Source organism: Lissotriton helveticus, chromosome 9 (genome assembly GCF_964261635.1).
Source record: "Lissotriton helveticus chromosome 9, aLisHel1.1, whole genome shotgun sequence".
NCBI classification, from domain to species: domain Eukaryota; kingdom Metazoa; phylum Chordata; class Amphibia; order Caudata; family Salamandridae; genus Lissotriton; species Lissotriton helveticus.
In genome coordinates, this window is record NC_136070.1 from 375,175,076 (window position 1) to 375,187,199 (window position 12,124).

Sequence of the window (12,124 nt, forward strand, 5' to 3'; positions counted from 1 at the left end):
TTTCAAGCTCGATTTAAATGCGTAATAGTGATATTATTTCTGTAAATGAATAACGAGCTATGAATACTTCATTTCATTACTGCCTGTAAACTCACCATGGCTAGAAGGCGTACGTGTGTTTTCAGTCTCATAAAAGCTCTTTTCGGAAGATGCTTCACCAGTCAAAGAATCTTTTCGTAAATAACGTTTGAGCTCAACCTGAATGCGATACTCATCCTCTTGCTGCATGGGGCGATTTCTTCGGTCTTTACTTGCCAGTACTCTACTAGAGGTCTCTGAAGTATACATGCAAAACAAGACCAAAGCACCTAAAGAGGTTTCCTTTTCAAAAACACTGTCTTTTTATGTTCAAACATTTTTGCATTTTTTGAGACATGCAGCATGGTCTTTTATTGAATAATATGGTGTTTCCTGATATCTAATGACAAAAGCATTTAAAATGGCAATGGAAAAATATATTAAACATTCAAATACTGAAAAGCAGTCTATTTTTCATGACATTTTATTTGTAAGCCAACCAATAAATAGTGTGGACTAATGGTTAAGTTACCTGCTGTACACTAAGAAACTAAATTCATCCACTGTGTAAACAAGACAGGATCTAGGTGACCAGTGAGTTTATAAGGCAGATAAAGCTTCCCGAATAATTTTTAACACACCCAGGGGACAGACTCATAAACTCATTTGCAACAGTTAATATGTATTTACAATGGTAAATGGTTCCACTTTAGGAGATCAGCTATCCACATAAAATATGTCACAGGTGTGGATGGTTTTACTACTGTACAAGTATACAAGTATCTATCACAAATGATTACAATTAAGCTGTAGTACATTACACAATGGGTGGGCACTGAAAGGAAGATGCCATTGTTTGCCTCATCAGTCTGAGAACACACACATTTGTGAGCTTGTAAGTTTTCAAGAAAGTCTGACACTTTCCTACCTTGAATGCTGTCAGAGTTTAATAAAATGGTGCAGCAACTTCTATTCCAGGGACGGAAGGGGGGGATGGACCATTCCCAAACTTGGTGGGCATGTACTGAAAAGGTTTTCCATATGGAAATATGTTTTCGCCATATGTGCATCCACATACAGGGCTGCCTTTCAAAACTGCATCATTCTACACTCTGTACAATTATGCATCATAGTCAGACCTGTCAGTCCCAAGGTGGTCTTCCCCCAAACCTTTTACCTCCATCCATCCTATTTTTCAGACGTCGTTTTTATTTTATATTTGCCTTAGGACTCTCTGCACTTTACAACTGCTTACCACTGCTAAAGTGCTTGAGCAGACTCCCTAAACATGGTAAAAGTGGCTTACACCGGATTGGCATATTTAATTTACTTGTAAGTCCCTTGTAAAGAGGTGGACAACATAGACAGTGCTGGTAAATTAAATGATACTAGTGGGTCTACAGCACTTATTATGCCACCCACTTAAGAAGCCCCGTAAAACATCCAACGGTCCGAATAAACATGAAATAAACTGAACTGAACATGTCCCAGGCCTGCAATGCAGCCTGATGGCAGTTTTAAATTGCCAATTCAACTTAGCAAAATAACCTCTTTGCAAGCCTAAAACACAATTTTTATTAAATATAGGTCTACCCTAATGTAGGCCTTAGACAGCCCATAGCGCAGGATGATTTATAATGAAAATGTTGGTCATCTAATTTTATGTTTAACATGTCCTGGTAGTGAAAAACTCACAAATTCGTTTTCACTACTGTGAGGCCTACCTTTCCCATCGGGATAGCATTGGGTTACCTTATTACATTTAATAAGTGATAACTGTTGACTGGGAGCAGGTGAGAAAATTGTATTTGGTGTCTGAGGAATTGTAATTTTAAATCCCCTTTAACTGTAAAGTTGGATTTTAAGTCACAATTCTCAAAATGACACTTTTAGAAGGTTAGCATTTTATTGTCATAACCATTTGGTGCCTACAGTCTATTCTGTAGTCACATGACCGGGTGTAGTTGGCAGTTGGCATTTGTGTACTCCTCCCAAACATGTGCCTGAATGGGCCATCAAAGGGACAATGGGTGGGTGGAGTTGCACACAGCCCCACTAGCACTTCAAAAGACTGTGCCCTGCTCTCACATAAAGAAATTCACAATAGCCTACTGTGCCTGCAGATAGACTGTGACCAGGCCATTGAGGCAGGAATTTCCGAACACGTCTGTGAGGAGAAGCCTCTAGAAGTTTCTCCCACTTCAAACGAGACACTATGAACCTCAGACCCTCACTTCAGATCAATTCTGGTCCTGAAGTTCTGGAACAAATGCTCTGCTACCCTGCTGCATGAAGGACTGCTGAGCTGCTATGTCGCCCTGCCTGCAGAAGGGCTTCTCTGCTGCCCTGCTACCTGAGGAAGAAGGACTGTATGTGCACCTTGAACCCAGGAGCACTAGACTTACTTCAAGGGCTAGTAGGATGGCCTACTGTTATGAGCTACAGGGAAATAACAATCTCCAACACCCTTGAACCCTGCACCTGGACTCTGCCTGCTGCGAATCCTACCCCCTCCCCCCCCCTTAAGTATTGCCTACCCAGTCCTGGACCCTTGGAAGTGGGGATAAAGTTGCTCTGCCAGCTCAACTGTGTTACCCATCTGAACTGGCGCAGTGCAAAGATACCCAATGCAGCCCTTGCAGCTCATTGGAGCAGACGCATTGAGACGTAACTTGACATAGACATGGTATCGCAGCCCTTGCATCTTCTCATTGAAACAGACGCAGAGCAACACTACTCAACGCAGGATCCCACATCGCTCCTCAGAACAACCGCTGCGTGGCCCAATGCCCTGGATCATGGATACAAGGTATGACTCTCAGCAGGCCTAACCTGATCCTTGTATCTGGCCCGCACTCAATCAAGCTAGGCCTGAACTTGTAACTTTACTTCAACCTATAAAATAGCATATCTCTGGTTCTACTAATTAGATTTTTGTCCTTTTGATGTCAAATAATGTGTTAATTAATTTTTCTAAAACGATGAGGGATTTTTCTTGTGTTGTGTTTTCACCTTATTACTGATTGAGTGCTACATAAAAACTTTACACATTGGTTCTAAGGTAAGTCTGTCTGTTTTTGTGCCAAGCTTCCAGAAGGTTAAGTATAGGTTAATTTTGTGACTTATTGTGGTTCACCCAGACCAGGATTGCAGCTGCGGCTTGAGTAGGGTTTCAAACCCCTCAACCACCAACCCAATTTCTCACAATTAGGCAAAAGATCAACCTTAAAAAAACTCAGATGACTGACTACCAATGTCCTGTGTTGCTTAAACCGTGTTAGGAGTGTGTTTCAAGCCAATCTGGAAAAGTAATCATGAAGAAATCCAAAAGTACTCTAAAAGTGATTACAAGTGTTTGACAGTTTACCAATCGTTTTCTCAATTGTAAAAGTAATCTATATGTTCCTACCAAACCAGTATTCACTGTCTTTTGAAAAGTAACATTGTACGAAGAGTTTTACTTACCTTCTACTAAGTATATCCTTTTTATACAAGCAATTTGTCTTGATTCATTCTCGGAGTGTGTGACATCATTTCTTGCCTGAGTGTGTTCAACAAATGCTTAACACTACCCTCTGATAAGCCTGACTGTTCAACCACACTACAACAAACACGAGTAAGGTATTATCTACTTTAGCCTCTGCTATAAATGTAGGGATCCAATTGACTCTGTGCACACTATACCTTACGTTGGTATAGTATATATAGAGCCAGCTCCCTACAATGTGTATAAGTAATTTTGAATTATTATTATCCTCCCTTACTGATACATAATTGGCTGCAAATAAATAAACAAGTTGCTTACCTTTTGGAAACACCTTATCTGGTAGAGACTATCTAGCCGCAGATTCCTTACCTTAGAATATCCCTCAGGCGTCATACTGGGTGCAGAAATTTCAAGCAGTATCCCTGCACGTCACTAAGTGGTGTTGTTCAGCCCCACCTCAGCATCATCTGCATTGAAAGTGACATGCGAGGTGCCTATGCAGGCGCCACTCCAGAATGCTGATGTCAGTTTCATTTCACAACTTCCCATGCCAGAAGTGCGAAGTCACAAAGAATGCGGACACACTGGTGTACAGTGCTAAGGCCCTGTGAACCGTAGCCAACGGAGGTCGAGAACCCACCACGGACGAACATGATTCTCCCGCATGAAAATACGGGACTCGCAGAGTTAACCACAAGCCCTCCCTCCTCTCTACAGGAAGCTGAGGTGACGAAAGGCAGCAGGATCCAGTCAGAGAGCGACCTCTCGTCGGAAGAGGCGGGACTAACTCGAGGAAGACGGAGAGCGCGAACCCGGAAGACGCCGCGGAGTTGGATTCACAGGACGAGAAGAAGCTCCAAAGGACAACAAAGGAAGAAGACGACGACGGGGAGGACGCGGAGTGCTGGTCCGAGGACTGGTGGACGCCCCGGAGGTTGGTGAAAGGCCTCAGGAGAGTTACGGCAGACGCGGTGAGTGTCCACGAGGGGAAGGGAGGGGAGGGGAGGGAGGGAACGGCGGGTGAGTCTGGTACACGGGCACAGTGTTGTGTTGTACCCTGCACGTCCGGATCTCTGAGCAATGCTCCCTGAATCCCTTGCCCTCAGGAACACAGCCCTCAATGTTGCTACTGTTTTTTTAGTTTAAACGGCGCTATAGGAGAGGAATCCTGTAACCATCACTTTCCCCAACAGCCCCGAATTATTTCAACATTAGGAAAAGCCTATATACTATCTCTCCATAGTCCCTCACGTTCTAAATCTATTTGCATTCACTTCGGGTGTGGTGATGGTGAAAACCCATTAGACCTGCATCCACTGACCGTTCTTTCCTTTCTCTTTGAGCCTGAGTCTTCTGGGACGGCGGTTTCGCTACCAGGACCAGGAAGGAAGAAGGAACATCGGGACAAGGCGAATAGAACATCCTCACGACCACTGGACCAAATTATTAACTCCTGACATCATATTCATCCTATTCTATGTGCTGTACTCTAAATAAATTCACAATTCAACCCTCAATCCGGCCTCCTAGTTTCCATTTCCGCCCATCCCTCCGACAAGTGGTGTCAAAAGTCGGATCCACGGAAATGGAGGCCGCACTTCAGAGAATTGCGGACAGTCAAGAAAACTTAGGGCGTGTCATGGAGAAGTTCTTGGCTGTAGCAGAAGAAGACAGGGAGAAGCTCCACAAGACTTTAACTCAACAAGGCCAAAGCCAGGAAACCATAATAGGGAAACTGGCTGAAACTCTCGGTCAGCCCAGAGGACATTCTACCCTACCCTCTGTGGTTCTTCAGAAATATGTGGAGGGTGAAGATCCGGATTTTTTTTCCTCAAACTTTGAACGCATGGCCCGAGCAGCAGGCTGGGCCAGAGAGAAATGGGCCCATTACTTGGGACCTCTCCTTACAGGAGATATGCAAGCTGCATATCAAGCAGCTAATCCCCTTGGCCTTACCCCTTATGAAGATGTGAAGAAAACCATTTTACAACGACTAGGTATAGACGAAGACACCTACCGTTTACGCCTTCGACAGCTTAAGGAAGGGCCTCAAGAAACCCCCAGAGCGCTGTCCTATAGGGTAAAAGACTTAGCAGATCGCTGGTTAAAACCCCTAAGTTCAACCAAGGAGGAAATCATGGAGGGAATATACTTGGAACAATTTCTAACATCCCTGCACACCCCCATACAGAAATGGGTGCGGCAACATACGGACCTTAACTTGAATAGAGCAGTGGAGATAGCTAGCGCCTTTAGTCGAGCTTTTGAGATACAAAAAGGAGAAGTACATGGAAAGCCCATGGGGAGTAACCATCCCAAAACCACTAGACCTCCTGTACCTCGAAAACATGACCCAGTCACTTTGGTACCAGGGCCACTACCAACTCCCGTACGCCCCACCCCTACAGGGCCCCAGTGTTTCAATTGTGGAGGGTTTTGGCACATTGCTAGAATTTGCCCACAAAAAGAAGAGCCGATGGAGATCGGATTAGCCAGGTCACTTTATTGCACTGAAGAAGGACACCACCTTCCCTTCCATAGGGTAGTCAAGGTGAATGGGGAAGACTGGTCAGTCCTCATCGATGCCGGGTGTTTACACAGTGTGATCAGACCACAGATTATACCGGGGGGACCTCAGCAGACTAGGGGTATGGTAAACATCCAATGTGTTCATGGCAATAGTAGACAATACCCTACCACCGATGTACAAGTACAACATGCGCCTACCATCCAACCCATTCCTCTACGGGTAGGGCTGATCCCCAAATTACCTGAGCCTTTTATCTTAGGAAGGTATTATCCATATACAGAACAGCTTCTGCCCAAGGAGAAAGAAGACTGGAGAAAGACAGCCCACCCTGAGAGAGGCTTGGAACCGTGCTAAGGTGGAGGAAGACTCTGATCAAGTAGTTCCTTTTTTTTTTTTAAAAAAAGGGGGTTTGCTGTATAGAAAGGGAGGGAGGGATCAAAATCCCCAACTAATAGTCCCCCAGAGATATAGAGAAAAAGTACTCTTCCTAGCGCACAGTCACCTGCTAGGGGGGCATTTTGGCAGTGAAAAACTGAAAAAGAAATCCTTGAGAAATTTTATTGGCCGGGGATCTATCATCAGGTCCCCCGTTATTGCAGAGAGTGCTCTCTTTGTCAGAGGAATAGCCGAAGCCTTCCCCCAAAGGCCCACCTTCAGGCTCTGCCTATAATTGAGGAACCCTTTTACCGGGTGGGAATGGATATTATCGGGCCTCTTCTTCCCTCTAAAAGTGGTTGCCGATATGTGCTAGTCTTAGTAGACTATGCCACTAGATTTCCAGAAGCGGTAGCCCTGAGACAACCAAATGCAACGAGAATAGCCAAAGCCATGAATGCTGAAAACCTGGTTGTTCCCTCAATAATCCACCTCTAGGAGTACTGTCTAACTTTACTTAGCGCTGGGACGCCCGAGGGTAGCTATGCGCTTTAGAAATCCCGAATCAAATCAAATCAAATCAATCCATGGTATCCATCTTCTCCCAAGTAGGGTTCCCAAGAGAAATAATAACAGACCAGGGGACTCCTTTTGTTTCTAATTTAATGAAACAAGTTTGCCAACAGCTTAACATTAAACAGATAAGAACATCTGCCTACCATCCCCAGACGGATGGTCTGGTAGAAAGATATAACGCCACACTCAAAACCACCCTCAAGAAACTATTGAACCTGGAGAGCCGTAAGTGGGAGGATATGCTGCCCTTGGCTTTATTTGCCATTCGGTGCAAACAACAAAAGAGTACGAGATATTCCCCGTTTCAACTGTTATATGGGAGGGCCCCCGTACCTTGTTAGAAATGGCAAAGGAAGAATGGGAGGAAGAGCCAGGAGGTAAGCCCTTGCCAGAATATGTAACAAGTCTTAAAACGCATTTACAAGAATTGCGTAGCATAGTGAAGTCGCATATGGAACAAGCACAGTCTTCACAGAAGGCACAATATGACAAACAAGCAAGGGTACGTTCTTTTGATGTGGGTGACTATGTGCTATTGATGTTGGCCACCTCAGAGAACAAAATGCTAGGTCAGTGGCAGGGACCTTTCCAAATAGTAGAAAAGGTAACCCCGGTAACATACCGTTTGGCGTTAGACCCAAAAAGACCTACGCACCCCCAAATATATCATGTGAATTTGTTAAAAAAATGGGAGGGGCCCATTCCTACTTTAGTGGGACTGGCCGACCAAAATTAACCTTTGTATAGGAAGAGTATTGACCCCGGTCTTCCCGCCCATCAAAGGGAAGAAATATGTGCCCAGTTACAAACACTACAAGAGGTATTTTCACTTCTACCAGGAAAAACAGAAGTCAGGGAACACGAAATACATACAATTCCCGGGAAAAAGGTGAAGTTGCGTCCCTATCGCATTCCCGAGGCCAGACGAGAAGCAGTCAGGAAAGAGGTGGAACAAATGCTCCACATGGGGATAATAGAACCATCGTCCAGTGAGTGGAACTCCCCAATTGTTTTAGTCCCAAAACCTGATGGGTCTATCAGGTTTTGTATAGACTTCAGAGAGGTGAACAAAATATCCCAATTCGACACCTATCTTTTGCCAAGAGTTGACGAGATGATAGAAAGAATTGGGAGGGCACAATATATAAGAACCCTTGACCTCTGTAAAGGATACTGGCAGGTTCCCTTACGTCACCAGGATAGGGAAAAAAACGCTTTCTCTACCCCAAATGGTTATTTCATTTTACCGTCTTATCCTTCGGGTTACACGGGGCCCTGCTAATTTCCAGCGAGTAATGAACACAGTGTTGAGACCTTGTGCTGCCTTCGCAGCTGCCTATATAGACGATATCGTCATCCATAGTGATACATGGGAACAACATTTACAACATCTGAAAGAGGTAGTGTCCACATTAGGGGGAAAAGGTTTTACCATCAATCCTTCAAAAAGTAAGGTGGCCACAAAATCTGTGAAGTATTTGGGATACCTTTTAGGGGAAGGCCTAATCAAACCACAGCAGGAAAAAGTAGAAGCCATTACGGCTATTCCTTTCCCGAAAAACAAGAGAGACCTAAGTGCCTTCTTAGGTGTACTGGGGTATTACCGCCGATTTATTCCCAACTTCTCCCAAATAGCGAATCCATTGACGGACCTTCTCAAGAAGGAGGTCAAAACAGAAAGAGAACTAAACCATCCCTCCCTAGACGCAGTACAAGCTTTCCCTCAACTGAAACTGGACATAACAACGAAACCTGTCCTTCTTAGTCCTGACTACAGTATACCTTTTATCCTGCAAACAGATGCCTCGGAGTATGGGTTAGGGGCGTTGTTATCCCAGAAGGATTCCCAAGAACCGGAAAGGCCAATCCTCTACATTAGTCGCAAGTTATTTCCCCGGGAAAAGAAATATGCGGTGGTAGAAAAAGAGGCCCTGGCTATCAATTGGGCAGTAGAATTACTCAGTTATTATCTAGAGGGAAGGGAATTTATCCTCTTCACTGATCACGCCCCGTTAGAGTGGATGGCCAAAAATAAAGGGCACAATGACAGGGTGTTAAGATGGTTTCTAGCCTTACAACCCTATCGATTTACAACTTTACACCGGAAAGGGAAAGAACATGCAAATGCAGACTTCCTCTCCAGATATCCCTTAGAACCATTACTTGCAGGCAAGAAAGTTAGGGAAGGGGGATGTGAACCGGAGCCAACGGAGGTCGAGAACCCACCACAGACGAACATGATTCTCCCGCATGAAAATACGGGACTCACAGAGTTAACCACAAGCCCTCCCTCCTCCCTACAGGAAGCTGAGGTGATGAAAGGCAGCAGGATTCAGTCGGAGAGCGACCTCTCGTCGGAAGAGGCGGGACTAACTCCTTTATGGGAGTGGACATCGAGGAAGACTGCGAACCTGGAAGACGCCGCGGAGTTGGATTCACGGGATGAGAAGAAGCTCCAAAGGACAACGAAGGAAGAAGACGACGACGGGGAGGACGCGGAATGCTGGTCCAAGGACTGGTGGACACCCCCAGAGGTTACTGAAAGGCCGCGTTAACTCAGGAGAGTTACGGCAGACGCGGTGAGTGTCGGCGTAAGGAAGGGAGGGGAGGGAGGGAACAGCGGGTGAGTCTGGTATACAGGCACAGTGTTGTGTTGTACCCTGCACGTCCGGATCTCTGAGCAACGCTCCCTGAATCCCTTGCCCTCAGGAACACAGCCCTCAATGTTGCTACTGTTTTTTCAGTTTAAACTGCACTATAGGAGAGGAATCCTGTAACCATCACTTGCCCCAAAAGCCCCGACTTATTTCAACATTAAGAAAAGCCTATATACTATCTCTCCATAGTCCCTCACGTTCTAAATCTATTTGCATTCACTTCGGGTGTGGTGATGGTGAAAACCCATTAGACCTGCATCCACTGACCGCTCTTTCCTTTCTCCTTGAGTCTGAGTCTTCCGGGACGGCGGTTTCGCTACCAGGACCAGGAAGGAAGAAGGAACATCGGGACAAGGCGAATAGAACATCCTCACTACCACTGGACCAAATTATTAACTCCTTACATCATATTCATCCTATTCTCTGCGCTGTACTCTAAATAAATTCACAATTCAACCCTCAATCCGGCCTCCTAGTTTCCATTTCCGCCCACCCCTCCGACAGGCCCTTAGAAGAGTTACTGATCAAAACAGTTCACAGAGCGGGGAGGATCAGTAAGGAATCTGCAGCTAGCTAGAGTCTATACCAGATAAGGCGTTACCAAAGGTAAAGGTAAATAACTTGTACATCTGATAGAGACTTCTAGCCACAGATTCCTTACCTTAGACTAGATAGCTAAGGAATACGTCCCCAGAGATGGGTCTGGTATACAGATTAACACCAAAAAGTCCTGCAGGACTGAACAGGCAAAATGGCAATCATGACGGACCTGACCATCCAGACAGACTTTTGGTGAACCTATGCAGTGATGCCCACGTTGCTGCCTGACAGATGTCCATGACAAAGACACCATGAGCTAACGCAGGAGTCGCAGCCTTGTCTATGGTAGAATGACCAAGCCCTTAGGGGGGATCCGTCATGAAGTGGTGCTTTTCTGCAAGGCATTAATTTTCTTAGCCCCAACATACACCACAAAGAGTCGATCGTCCACTAGGAACTCTTTTTCGACGATCTACGTAGAACAATACAATTCTTTTTGGGTACAGATACTGTAGTCTCTCCTCTTCTTTAGAAGTGTGAGACAGAGCAAAGAAGTTAGGCACAGTGATGTTTTGACCTAGATGAAAGGTGTGCCAACATTTGGAAGAAAGGAAGCACAGGTCCACAGAACCAACTTGTCAGGATAAAAGGTGGTATGCGGAGGGTGCACCGAGAGTGCCTGCAGTTCACTGACCCCCCTGGTTAATGTTATGGCCACAAGAAAAGGTGTCTTGATGGTAAGCAGGTGGAGTGGGAATATGTGCTGTGGAAGAAACACACATAAGAAAGGTCATGACTAGATTAAGATCCCATTGGTGCATGATGAATAGCCTGGGAGGGAACGTTTTGAAGACCTTTGAGGAATCTAGTCATAGGTGACTTGAACAAAGAATGTAGGCTCAGTAACCACAAGAACGGCGAAATGGTGGACAAGTAACCTTTAACTGTACCCAATGCAGAGCCCTACTGAGCCAAAGAAAGAACAACAGAACTTGGGAAAAGGGTGCAGAAAGAGGATCATTATTCTTGGATGAATGTTATGCCACAAACTTATCCAAATGGTAGGCGCATACCGTGTTGGTGGAGGGATGCCTGGCTGCCAGAATAAAATCACACACTTCCAGAGGACGGTCAAAAGCTGTCAACTGTCGCCGCTCAATTTCCAAGCATGAAGGAGGAGCATGCACAAGTTTGGATGCAGGTCCCTGCCCTGCTGCTTTGATAGAAGATCTCGAGAAGCTGTACTGTCAGGGGGACACTACATCAATAACGATCCAGCCCATGAGAGTGGCCAGACTATTTGAATATAGTTTGGCATTGCTACTGACTAAGGAAATTGGCCTGTTTGATCCAGGCTCTGCAGGAGGTTTGCCTTTCATTAAGAATAAAGCATTGTGTGTCTGTATCCAGGATTGAGGTATAATACTGGTCTGCCAAATATCTAGAAACACAAAAAACAGAAATTGAGCCAGGTACAGTGAAGAATTAAAGATCACTTTGATCTATTGATGAGAGATGGGGGTATCAAGAGAGTCTGAAGCATTTTGTATGAGAGTTTTTAGCTGGATGGAGGTTTCTTCTGCATATAATTTTTGATAGTACTACTGAAAGACATTCATATCATAAATTGCTATAATCTCAAAACCCATTTGTCATACAATGAATATTATTCTGTTTAGTAGTTTCTCATTTTATCAGCCAGGACTCTTCCTACTGACTTAGTATATTTAAATGCTTTTTTCTAATAGCCATGCAATTACGGGCACATCCCTTGCAGTTATCGTTCTATAATGTGGCTTTTGTTATGATGAGTTGCTCATAGATTAACAATTCTGTTAAATCCTTATTATATATTGTCTGAAAGTGCTTATATTATACTTCTACGTTACTGATACCTCTACTTAGTTTGGTATTATGAATTTTTAATCCTCCATTATTGAA

The 12,124-nt window shown here is 44.7% G+C and overlaps 1 protein-coding gene across 1 annotated transcript in view; it reads right to left on the reverse strand.

Moving 5' to 3' along the window:
* The window catches only part of ATG2B (autophagy related 2B), a 1,105,913-nt gene that overhangs the window by 953,405 nt on the left and 140,384 nt on the right, over positions 1–12,124 (reverse strand). Inside the window, exon 8 of the mRNA XM_078660122.1 lies at positions 96–275. Within this exon, the coding sequence (XP_078516248.1) occupies positions 96–275 (180 nt within the window). The remainder of the gene's footprint in view (positions 1–95; positions 276–12,124) is intronic.